General features: G+C 41.7%; 1 protein-coding gene across 1 annotated transcript in view; it reads left to right on the forward strand.

Annotated features, from left to right (window-relative positions):
• Positions 1 to 13,102, forward strand: part of wrn (WRN RecQ like helicase) — a 64,420-nt gene that overhangs the window by 5,827 nt on the left and 45,491 nt on the right. Inside the window, exons 5-12 of the mRNA XM_042338600.1 lie at positions 576 to 724; positions 2,101 to 2,250; positions 3,248 to 3,320; positions 5,125 to 5,233; positions 5,977 to 6,406; positions 7,596 to 7,670; positions 11,776 to 11,890; positions 12,566 to 12,641. Of these exons, the coding sequence (XP_042194534.1) occupies positions 576 to 724; positions 2,101 to 2,250; positions 3,248 to 3,320; positions 5,125 to 5,233; positions 5,977 to 6,406; positions 7,596 to 7,670; positions 11,776 to 11,890; positions 12,566 to 12,641 (1,177 nt within the window). The remainder of the gene's footprint in view (positions 1 to 575; positions 725 to 2,100; positions 2,251 to 3,247; positions 3,321 to 5,124; positions 5,234 to 5,976; positions 6,407 to 7,595; positions 7,671 to 11,775; positions 11,891 to 12,565; positions 12,642 to 13,102) is intronic.

Consider the following 13,102-nt stretch of genomic DNA (forward strand, 5'->3'; position numbering starts at 1 on the left):
TATAGCGGCAGAGTGACTAAAAGCCTGTGCACCAAATGGTAGAGCGCAGGGACATGAAGCAAGCCTGATTCGATAGGGCAGAGGGAGTTAGCAGGGGAATTGGACCGCAAGAGACAGGGTGGAGAAAGATTGTAGAAGCATTTGAAGGCATGGATGAGGATCACACTGTTGATCCACTGGGGAATAGAGAGCCAGTGGAGCCTGACAAGGATGGGAAAATAAACACAATTTAAAGACAATGGAGTCATGGTGGGGCATGCTTGGGCTTGGATGTGAAATTTCTGTACTGTCTGATTAAACAAAAATCTAATAGAATATTCACAAGTGCCCTGGAGAAACACCCAAGCAGGAAAAGGTTCAGGTATATAGAGAAAGAGTTTGAAAGTGGGATGAATGAAAAGTGTAATAAATTAGGTAACAATGGATCAGGCACAATGGGACAACTTGCTTCGGCGCTGAGAATTACTGTTTGTGTAAAACGTGCGTCTTCAGCTTTGCTTGGACTTGTGCTTCACTTAGATTGCCATTTACTGAAGGAATCAAGACTTTATTAATCACAGTTTAATTCATTTTAGGTTTTCCAAGTGGGCTGAAAAGATTACTGCAAGATGAAGCGATTAAAAAAGTTGGTGTTGGAATTGAATGCGATCAGTGGAAACTGATGAGCGACTGTGACGTTAAACTCAAAGGCTTTGTTGAACTCACTGATATGGCTAATAAAAAGGTAAATCTGTCATTTCTTCTATTTAAAAGTAAGTCAAAATATTACTGGTTTGAGCAATGGAACCAGTAACCTTTTGAAAGCAGAGTTGGTTGGATGGACTCTGAAAGATTTTCAGTGTAGCATGCGCATCCAATAGATTTAGTTACAAGATAAACTGCAACAACCGCATCAAATTATTGGCATAGTAACAGAGAGATCGAGTGGTTTCTGAACACTCTAAAAATGCTTCATAAATGGAGTAAATCTAGATCCAGTTGGAACTTTTACCCCACTCTGGGCTCACATCTCAAGATGGCCATTTGGGAGGACAACTGTTGCCATTGAATTATGATTAGTATTTAGTACTCATGATTAGTTAGTCAGTACTTCAAAGATGGGGAGGAGGGAAATGAATTGGTTGTCCTACCTTGGCAAGCAGGTATGCTGGAGCTGGCAGCATCACTATCCAAGGATGCACAGTCCACCTCACCGAGCCAGTGCGGATCCTTGGCGTCTTGTTTGACACTTAACTATCCTTTCTCCCCCACATCCGCACCCTGACCTGTTCTGCCTTCTCCCGCCTCCGCAACATCGCCCTGCTCCGCCACTGTCTCACATCGTAGGCTGCCGAAACCCTCAAACACGCATTCAGAAAATCCAGACTTGACTACGCCAACTTTCTGCTTGTTGGCCTTTTTCCTCCACATGCTGCAGATCACCCAGAACCCTGCAGCTTGTGTCCTCTTCCGCACCAGGCTCCGTGATCCCATCATCCCCCACCCTCGCCCAGCTCCACTGCCTCCCCATCCCCCAGAGGATAGAATTTAAAATCATCATCCTTGTGTTCAAAGCCCTTCACAGCCTTGGTCCTTCCTACCTCTGTGATCTGCTAACCCCATATCAACCTCTCTGCTCAACAGGTCTGCTCCCATGTCCCGCACCTGACACACCCCAACATTGGCGATTGGACTTCAGCCTCTCTGGCCCCAATCTCTGGAACTTCATCCCATAGTCCCTTTGCCTTGCTCCTTTCCTTGTCTCCTTCAAGACATGTCTCAAGACCCTCTTTAACTGTGCCATCGGTCACCCTCCTTCCCCTATCCTCCCTGCCCTCCACCCCTCCTGATCCCAACCCCATGCTCGGGTCCAAATCCCTGACTGTCAAGTGCCTTGGGACATCCCCCCAACGTGAAAGGAGCTGTGTAAATGTAATTTTGTTGTTGTTCTACGTGTAGGATCGGTAATTTTGACACCACAAATCCAGGAATGTATACGTGGTTTGTGTGATTCAATGTTGAAGTGGGGTACGTGTGTTCACTCCATTAACTCAAACAAGCTGATGTTTACAAATGTTTGTACTCGGTTTCTGAAACATGGTTTTGTGTGCTGTGAATTAGCTGCAGTGTGCAGAGAAGTGGAGTCTAAATGGGCTGGTGAAGCATCTGTTCAAGAAGCGGATGTGTAAGGATGACGCTGTGCGCTGCAGCGGTTGGGATCAGTTTCCACTCAGTGATGAGCAGCAGCACTACGCAGCGATCGATGCTTATGTAGGTACTTACAGTTGAAGCCTCCCCCTTCCCGTGGTAGTTTTGAGGGGTCCTTAGAATCCCAACACGACAATTTTGCAGGTCAGCACTCCTGAATCGTGACATCCCCAATCACATGAACAGTCCATGCGAATTTCAGGCAGAAAGCGATCCAGCTCCATTGGTACAACAACAACAAATGACGTTTACATAGCTCCTTTTGAGTCGGAAGGACGTCCCAAGGAGATGGACAGTCAGGGATTTGGCACACATCGTGATGCAAATTACGACACCGCTCTTCTTGTTTTGTTGCACCTCAAACCGACGGAGCTGGATGGTTTGCCACACACAATTTAACCACACTTCAAGTCCTTTAACCCGCAATATAATGAAGCGCATTATTATAGGGTTCTACCTTATTAATTTCAGTTATAGACACCAGTCCTTTAACATAGCATTTCTGTTAATTTTATAAGAAAATGCCTTTGCCCCCCAAATCCTCCATAAATAATAAAAATACTTGCATTCGATATAGTGTCTTATCACATCTTCAAGATGTCTCAAAGCGCTTCACAGAATATACTGTAAAGTGAATTGACTGTATGCGTTGTGGGCGAAATGTCGGGCGAGATTCTTTACTCCACACGCCTCTGTTTACCTAGTAGTAAACAGGAACCCGGTTGTTAATCGATTGGCAGATTGCTTTTCCGGGGGTAGTAATCTCCAAAAAAAATAATTGGTCACTCAATCCATGACTATTTGTGGGACACTGCTGTGCGCAATTGTCTACCGCATTTCGCACACAAAATATACAGTCAATTCACTTTGCAGTATATTCTATGAAACTCTTTGTGATGTCTCAAAGACATGATAAGGCGCCATATCAAATGCAAGGATTATTATTATTATTTTCCCTAATCGACTGCCCAGCCACCTAGACAGACAATAAAGCTAATAAAGCCACCTGATCTTCAATGAACCACGACTCACCACTGTTTATATTCTCTCTTCTCTCCAGGCTGGCCTTTTAATTTACCAAAAGTTGAACAGTGTGGATGTTAGCGGAGGCAAACTGTTTGGCGGTGAAAATGGTAATTTGTGTTCCAAAAAGTTTTTGTTTTCAAAAATATGTGTTTTAAATGTCAAAAGTTTGTTTGAAATTTTTAAAAAATATATTTTTGTTGTGCTCACAGCTGCAACACTATTTTCCTAACAAAATGTGATGACTGACGCCCCTGTAACCCAGCTTCTGCATGGCTTTAATGCATCTGCCACTGGGCTGCCATGGGATCACTTATTTAATTCTCTTCTAATATCATGCATTTATTGCATCAGGGCATATTGAGCTACAGTACGTGGAGTCCTGTAGCTCAGTGGTTAGAGCACTCGCCTCGCAAGCCTCCACATGCCTCTGATTACCTAGCAGTAATTAAGAACCTGGTTGTTAGTTGATTGACGGATCGCTTTTCTCGGGGTAATAATTCCTTCAAAAAAATAATAATTTGGTCACTCAATCCATGACTGTTTGTGGGACACTGTGGGCGCAATTGGCTGCCGAGTTTTGCCCACAAAATAGACAGTTAATTCACTTTACAGTATATTCTATGAAGTGCTTTGGGACGTTTTGAAGACATGATAAGGCACTGTATCAAATGCAAGAATTGTTATCATCATAGCAAAAGTTACAAAATTGTCTCTACTGACCTTGCACAGAACTTGCGATAGATGCAGTAGGATAATTTATGTTGTACTTTTAATTATATTTTTGCCTACAAATACACAGTCAGTACATTTACAGTAAAATTCTGTGAGACATTTCAAGGACATGATAAAGCACTAAATCAAATGAAAAGATTTTTTTTATGACGTTTTGTAAAGCACTTAAAGACTTTTCTTTGTTTTATTTGCTGTACCGATGCAAGTCATTTCTGGAAATGAAATGCTATTCCTGTATGCATAATATCCACTCATTCAAGAGAAATCTAGAGAGATTTTATTGAAGAAAAGGAGGATTTTTTAAGCAAGAGCAGATCAACAGGTAACCTAATTACCTTATGATGTCAGTTGCAGTGTAGCAGGGTAAAAATAATACTTCGCAATTGCCCTTGTGTGTCCTATCTATCTGTGTGAGTAAGTAACTTAGCAATAAATAGGAACCCAGTTGTTAGTTGATTGGTGGATCGCTTTTCCGGGTGTGTGTAAAAAAAACAATAATAATTTGGTTACTCAATCCATGACTGTTTGTGGGGCACTGCTGTGCGCAATTGGCTGCCGAGTTTTGCCCAGTCAATTCACTTAACAGTATATTCTGTGAGGTGTTTTGAGACGTATAGAAGATAATAATAATAATAATCCTTGCATTTGATATAGTGCTTTTTCACGTCGGGAGGACGTCCCAAAGCGCTTCACAGAGCACACTGTAAAGTGAATTGACTGTATATTTGTGGGCGAACGCGGCAGCCAATTGCGCACAGCAGTGTCCACAAACAGTCGTAGATTGAAAATGACCAATTTTATTATTGTTTTGGGTTTTGGAGGGATTATTATTAGGCTCTGTGTGGAGTAAGGAAACTTGCCCAAGGTTTCGCCCTCTGCCTGGAATTGAACTCAGGTCTCTCGCTTGCAAAGCGAGTGCTCTAACCACTGAGCTACAGGACTCCACGATGTGAGAAGCGCTATATCAAATGCAAGGATTATTATCATCTATCTGTATGATGGTGGTTGGGTCCTATCTATCTGTTTGATGTCAAATCAATAATAATAAAAATACTGCCACAATGACACAAAAAGTCAGACTTGGTTAGCAATTTCCAGATATGACCAGTGTTTTGAACCCTAGTTTGCATTGCTTGACAGATGATTTTTAAAAAAAAAAAAATTGTTTGTGTGTTTTAGATCAGAATCTGCTCCCGTCCATGTTGAGAACTAACCTGAAAGCCATTGCCTGTCAGATGCAGAAACTGGCAGATCTGGTTCCAGACACCTGTGTTAGCGGAGCGCAAAGGTTAGTGAAAATCAGATAATGTAAGATAAAATAACATCTGGCAATGACAACGAATCATAGGTTGTGATCTGTGAATCAAAGCAAAATTAGATACAGCCATTTCAATCAGTTGTTCAAACTGACCGTTTTTGGGAATACGTGGTCGACTGTAGCCAATACAGTATCTACTGATCCAAGTGTTTGTCTTCAGTGGATTGAACCCGATCACATTTATTCTAAAGAATTTGTGAGGGTGTCTGGATGTCTTGACATTTGTGGAATCTCATCACCATGTTTAAGAGTTTCCAAACTACACATGGAAATGCCTGTGTCTGAAATGGAATATGCAATCTCTCTCCCCAGAGGAATTCATTCTGTTTACCCAATTCCAGAGAGTATTAGTGGAAGTTGGCAAGAGTGCTGATTTTAACCAGCTAAAACTGCGTAGCTTTCCATTAAAAGCACTGACTGGCAAGCTTCCTGATGCCTGTCCAGCTAGGATCATACATTGCAGGGTTAACAGGAGTTGAGCGGGAAGAGCCCCTGCCCCAAGTGAGAATTCATGAGTCAGTTGTAGCATTTAACTAAAATAGAAAAATGGTCTCAACATTATTTAGGTGTGTTACTCTGTCTGCAGGCGTGTCCATGAGAAATCAGTATTTCACACCTGAGGATTATCTGGGAGCGAAAGGAGAGAGTTCAGAGGTCTGCCTATCTCTGCTGTGAGTTTAACAATAATGCCCTGTGTTTTTCCTGTTTTCAAGAGTTACGGATGTCTTGAATGACATTTCTGAAAGGGTTTCTGATTTACGAAACCTGTTGCTTGAATCAACACTCAGGACCTGCAGGGAGCCAGGAAATGAAGTGGAACCCGAGGTGAAACAGGACTACAAAGATGAAAATACTTTGTCCAAAGATAGTTTGGGAAACAACCACAAAGGAAGTGGGAGTTGGAAAGAATGGGATGAAGAAAGTACCTTGGCCAATTCACCATCTAATCATGAGGAGACTGAGATACCACACTCAAAATCTCTGGAGAGCATCTTCAGTGCTAGTGGTGTACGGGCAGAACCCACTCCCAATAAGGATAACATAATGTCTTTAGAAATAACTGAATACGAGCTTCAGATGTTAGAACGTCAAGCAGAAGAAGAAGATGCCATGGAAAATGCTATTCTTTCTTCGCCCATCAAGGTAAAACATAGTGTTAAATTATAATCTGTTGTAATTAAATACTTTGCTTCCCCGACAGTAAGATTCTAAAAGCCTGAATGCACTCGATCCCCATTCGTAAAATGCTGCTTAACATCAGATGTGAAATATTGAATTTCTCATGGACATGCCTAAAATAAGAAACAATACTTTGCGATCTTTCATTAGTCATTGCATATTGCAGCAAGAAGGTAAAATCTAAAAAATAATCCTTGCATTTAATATTGCATCTTAAATATCCTGAAGCACTGCACAATATCTGCTAGAGTGCAGTGACTTTGCAGGTGAACAAGGTAACTCATTTGCACTCAATGATTGTCCTATAATCAGGACAATACACTGAATGAGTAATTTTATCGGGATTGCTGGCCTGGACAACAAGAGAATTTCACTTCTCTTTTCGAAGAGTGCTTTGGGATCATTAATGTCCACCTGAACACAAATAGGACCTCGGTTTAATGTCTCATCCAGACAGTGCCTCTGACAATACAGTGCTCTCCCATCATTTCACTGGAGTGTCTGCCTTGATCTTGAGCTCAAAGGCCAATGTGGGGCTTGAACCTACAACCATTGACAGAGTCTGCTACAAATCTGTATTTGAATAATTGTAACTTGAGCAAAGGACTTGAAAAGTACCTCAGTAGAAACCAAGGTTTTATTCTGTGTCCTTCAGCCCTGAAACTGTACCTGGTCTTAGCCTCAAAGGCTATTTTGTCTTTTTAAAAAAAAATAGTGCAGAATTTTTAAAAATTCTTAAATTCAGCCTTAATTTAGAAGTTGGTTTCCCAATATATATTTTTGAATTGTAAGACAATAGTCTTAAGACTAAGACCATTAGAAATTGTAGGCCTTTGGTACTCTGGCCATAACAATGCCAATGTGAATCGCCTGGAATACAGATTATCTCTGCCTGTCAGCTGTCTCGTACAAAATATGAGGCCGCAATCATTTCAAATACTGTAGTTGGCACACAAATGTCTGATCTCTATCCCTTGTACCAGATAATCTTCAGACAACCACATCTATAGGTGAATCATCCGGATTGTAAGTAGCGCACTGTAACTGCCTCAAATGATGCTCGGGACTTCTACAGTGTGTTACTAATGGGTATTTTAGACTGCGCATTGTTTTCACTTCACAGCAGTTACTTGCTTTGGTGTCCTTTTTGCAGGCAAGAGTACAGCAAGAAACAGATGTCTCGTATTTGATTGAAAGTGACGAGGAGCTGGAGAGTGAGATGCTCAAGGTGAAAATCATAAACTGTTACAGCCAGCAAGGAAATTAGGGAGAAGGGAATAATAATATAATTCTTGCATTTAGTATAGCACCTTTCACGTCTGGAGGATGTCCCAAAGCTCTTCCAGGATATAATGCAGAGTGCTGTGACTGTGTTTAGTGGACGAAATTGGCAGTCGAATAGAGGACGATGAAGGGGAGGGGAGGCTGGGGAAGGGGATTAGGATGAGTGGAGAGTCATAAGGTGCTATAGGTTCTATGTAATTGAATATAATAATAATATTCCTTGCAATTGATATAACGGCTTATCATGGCTTTGAAACGTCTCAAGTGCTTCACAGAATCTACTGTAAAGTAGTTTGACTATGTTTTGTGGGTGAAATGTAGCAGCCAATTGTGCACAGCAGTGTACCACAAATGGTCGTGGATTGAGTAACCACAGATTATTTTTATTTACATTTTTTTAAATTGCCTAACAACTGGGTTCCTACTTACTGCTATGTAAACAGAGGTGTGTGGAGTAAGGAAACTTAAGCGCTCTCAGACACTACCCTGCGTGGAGGGCGCTATATAAGCGCATGTTGTTAATAATAATAATAATAATAATAATCCTTGCATTTGATATAGCGCTTTTCACGTCGGGAGGACGTCCCAAAGCGCTTCACAGAACACACTGTAAAGTGAATTGACTGTATATTTGTGGGCGAACGCGGCAGCCAATTGCGCACAGCAATGTCCCACAAACAGTTGTAGATTGAAAATGACCAATTTAATTATTGTTTGTGGTTTTGGAGGGATTATTATTAGGCTCTGTGTGGAGTAAGGAAACTTGCCCAAAGTTTCGCCCTCTGCCTGGAATTGAACTCAGGTCTCTCACTTGCAAAGCGAGTGCTCTATCCACTGAGCTGTTATTGTTGCCCAACATTTTGCCCTGCCTGCAAATTGAACCCAGGTCCTCTCGCTTGTGAAGCAAGTGCTCTAACCACAAAACTACATTATAAAAACTATTCGGCCCATCAGGTCTGCTCTGGTGTTTTTCTCTACATGAACCACATTTTCACGATCCTCTTATGTGAATTTTAGAATTTAAAAAATTCTAACCTTGCCTTTTTGTGACTACCTTAGTTTGTGCTCTCTTATTACTGAATATTAACAGTTGCCCTATCATAACAATTCATAATATTGAATATGGCTCTGGAACTCCATCCCCCAGTGCCTTCGCCGCTTCCTCCCTCTCCTCCTTCAAGGCCGGTCTCAAAACCTTTCTCTTTGACCGAGCCTTCAGTTCCCCTCTCGACTCTCTTCCCCCTCCTCGCTCCCTCCCTTCCCTCCCCTCACCCTGACCATTTCCCCCTCCTCACTCCTCCCTTCCCTCCCTCACCCTGACCATTTCCCCCTTCTCGGGTCCTGACCCAACTGTGCAGCGCCTTGGGACGTCCTCCTGACGTGAAAGGCGCTTTATAAATGGAATCTTGTTGTTGTTGTTGAAGATTTTATCCGTCTTATTCACCTCTTACCACTTGTGCCATTTCACAGTTACGTACCATTTATGTTAATTTTATAAGACAAATGCGTTTGTCCACAAAAAAGCCTTGATGAATGCAGGTCTGTCACAATTTTAGGTGGTGACTTACACCTCTGCCTCTCATGCATGTTGAAAGGTCATACATATCATGAGATTTCTTTAGCCACTGCTGAACACATGAGCAATCTGCCTTTCCACTGATCGACTGACCAGCCCCCGAGACAGACAATAAAGCCAATTGATCCTCACTGAGGTGAAAAGACAGCTGCACACACCATTTCAAATGATAAAAAATTGTAGTTTGTTAATTAAGAAGATAAATTAATCATTTGCCTCATGGAAGTTGGTTACAGACAACCAACAAAATTGATGGTTCCTACACTTTACAGTATATCTTATGAAACGTTTGAGATGCAATTTTTTCCTTTTCAAGTACCTATCTAATTGCTTTTTGAAAGTTGTTATTGAATCTGTTTCCACCACCCTTTCAAGCAGTGTGTTCCAGACCGTAACAACTTCTGTGTAAAATAATAATTATAATCCTTACATTTCAGCGCCTTGGGATGTCCTCCTGACGTGAAAGGGGTTTTACAAATGTTATTTTGTTTAGTGCCTTTCACGTTGGGAGACATTTCAAAGCTCATCAAAGGATATACTGTAAAGTTGACAGTGTGCAAATCTGGCAGCCAATTTGCACACAGCAGTGTCCCTCGAACAGCCATGAAGTGAATGACCAATTTTATATGAGGGATTGCTGTCCAGGATATCAGATGAAACCCTATTTGCTGGTGTGGATCTGCTTCTTAGAGTGGGACAGCACTCCATGCCAGGAAGAGAAGATTGGCATTAATTTGGGTTTTTTGATGATCAGAAGGTTAATAGTAGCTGATCAATACACTGTCTCGTAAGCATTATGCTGATGTTTAATGCAGGACTATACCAGGGCTCACCACAGTTTATATTCTCGCTTCTCTCCAGTTATAATAATAATCCTTGGGAAAACAGAAGTCGCTGGGAACACTCAGCAGGTCAGGCAGCAGCTATAGAGAAAGAAAGTGAGTCAACGTTTCAGGACTGTTCTGATGAAGGGTTATGAACCCGAAACGTTGACTCACTTTCCTTTCTCTATAGATGCTGCCTGACCTGCTGAGTGTTCCCAGCGACATCTGTTTTTGTTTCAGATTTCCAGCATCTGCAGTATTTTGCGTTTTGATGATAATCCTTGCATTTGATATCGCGCCTTATCAAGTCATTGAGATATCTCAAAGCGCTTCACAGAATATACTGTAAAGTGAATTGACTGTATATTATGTGGGAGAAATGCTAAGAGCCATGAATGTAAGCTACTTTGTGCACTCTGCCCTTTCTAATTCTCTCCTCACACACTGAACTTCTGTCGCTGGTGCTGGGCTTACATTCTCATTTGGCTGGGGTCGAAGTTGCATTGTAAGGTAGATAGGGGTATCCCAGTCATACCAGGCTCGCTTTGTGGAGGTGACCAGCTTTTATTTGTTTTTTAAACAGTTGCAAAAGGAAGCAACCTTTTATGCCACTAACCTTCGGAACCCCTGCCTCAATCTCCCTGCCTTGCTCCTCTTTATCAAAATTTAAATTTCACTTTACGACTTACCTTTCCAACCGCTCCTATGTTCCCCTCCCACTTTTCCCTAGGTATCCAACTGCACACACTACTGTATGGGGTTCTGAGACACTATTGTGTGTGAAGGGCACCATATAATAAGTTGTTATTGTTTTCAACTCGCTTGAAAGGGTTAACTTTCTGGATCTCATCAGAACAAACATGCACAGAGCATTGGCTTCCATAGCAATGCAAATGGATGTTGCAATGGGACTCTGTCCTGTGTGAGGGGCGCTGTATAAATACAAGTTGTTGTTGTTGCAATTACACAATCCCTGCTTGCACCATGGCACAAGCAGTTCTGATGTTTGGCACTAGTACATGCAGTTAAGTTAAGATGGTGCCATTAGGCTAAGCGAGGGGTAAAAGTAACATAAGTACTGTAACAACATCTATTATCCAGCTGAAAACGATGATCTATGAACATTGGATAGTAGGTTGGAGCTGAATCTGCCCCTGATTACTCCAGTTTCCAGCCTTGCCCCCAGTCCTCCTCCCCTCCTCAGCTCCTGCCTTACACAAATTTATGCTGAACTAGTTTACAAAGCATGCATCCTCATCATCTACTTGTGCAACAGCAACCATCTGAAAAGGATCCTTCTCCCGACCACAATACTCGCTGATTACTCTCTCTCTCTCTCTCTCTCTCTCTCTCTGCTGTAGCTGAAAAGCTCATTAACCAGTGGCAAAAAAAAGTTTTCAAAAAATCAAGGTGAATTAATTATTGATATTATTCATCTAAATTTTAAAAGTGGCACTGATAGGACATAGACGTCACAGGTCCCAAAGGCACCATTGCAGTTCACTTGGCTGATTTGGCCAGCCTCAAAGTTAGCAACTCATAAGTGCATATCAGGAAATATTTGCTTACTGATTTAGCTCAGCAGTTACCGTCTTTAAATTTCTTTCCTGTTTCTCTTTTCTTCCCCGTTCTCCCATCACATCTTCCAGTACTTTCAGGATCTGTGCCCTGAAGCTGAGACTAAAGCTCCTCTCAAGAATACGTCTGATTCATTGGAGGAGTTTGGTGATGATGAAGAGATAAAGGAAGAAGAAGACAAATGGGGTAAGATTGCTCAGGAAAAGGGTTTGCTATTCGCCATAGGTAGAATTTAGTCTGATCTGCTGAAGGTATCTACTCGTTCTCTTGCTGTGCAACTTCTCACTGTAAGAGCCATGTTCCACACTCTTTCATACGAATAGTGGTTCTCTCACTTATAAAAGAGAAACAATATAAAGTCCAGTGTGTAGTGTTTAGCAAACTCAAGGACCCAGGCTCGATTCCCGGGCGGGGATAAACCTTAGGCAAGTTTTATTATTCGTCACGCTTCTGTTTAGTAAGAAAGAACCCGTTGTTAGTCAATTGGCAATTTGCTTTCCGAAGGTAAAAAAAAAAAACAATATTTGGTTACTCACTCCCTGACTGTTTGTGGGACACTGCTGTGTGTAATTGGCTGCTGCGTTTCACCCACAAAATTCACAATCAATTCACTTCACAGTATATTCTGTGAAGTGCTTTGAGACGTCTCAAAGATGTGATCAGGCACTATATCAAATCGAAGGATTATTATAAAAACACACTCGCCTTTTGTGTAACATCCCATGTGGTATATCACGGGAGAGCCCAAATGAATAAATTCTACCATGAACAATGTTTTGCTCTGTGTTGCCATTGCAAATAGTGTGTTTCTCTGGTGGTGCTAATGTTCTTTAGCTGTCTGTCTTTTAACTTTTGGTCTAGATCTCTCAATACCTGAACCAAATGCAAAACTGATCAAGTGCCTGAAGACTTATTTTGGACATTGCAATTTTAAACCGTAAGTTTTTCAACACAAGTGATTGTTCATAATGGGCAAAATTGAAATGTCCTATTTCTGTTGGGGAAATATGCAACTCGTCAACAAAGGGCTGGTCATTTTGTATCAGATGAGAGTAAAGTCGGGATTCTTTTTCATTCTCACGTCCATACATTGTAGAGCAAGTTAATACAGCAGTATGGACAGAATATACCGCTGTGCACTACATCGTCAAGCAAGGCAGGATGCGTTCTCCATCTCTTTGCCTAGAGGCAATTAGCATGTTATGTTGGTGCGTTGGATATGGAGTCTGTTTCTCTGCCCAGCACCTAACCAGAGCAGACAACAACACATCCTCAAAACTAGGTCAGGCTTCCTCACCAACGAAAGCTTTGTCTGCAGATGATCGAGACCTGTAGACTCTAGGGATGTCCTCAGTAGATCTCTTTGCAATGCCTAGCTCCATTGTGTCGCCTACAAAA

The sequence above is a fragment of the Callorhinchus milii genome, unplaced genomic scaffold, assembly GCF_018977255.1.
Source record: "Callorhinchus milii isolate IMCB2004 unplaced genomic scaffold, IMCB_Cmil_1.0 Scaffold1, whole genome shotgun sequence".
Classification (NCBI taxonomy): domain Eukaryota; kingdom Metazoa; phylum Chordata; class Chondrichthyes; order Chimaeriformes; family Callorhinchidae; genus Callorhinchus; species Callorhinchus milii.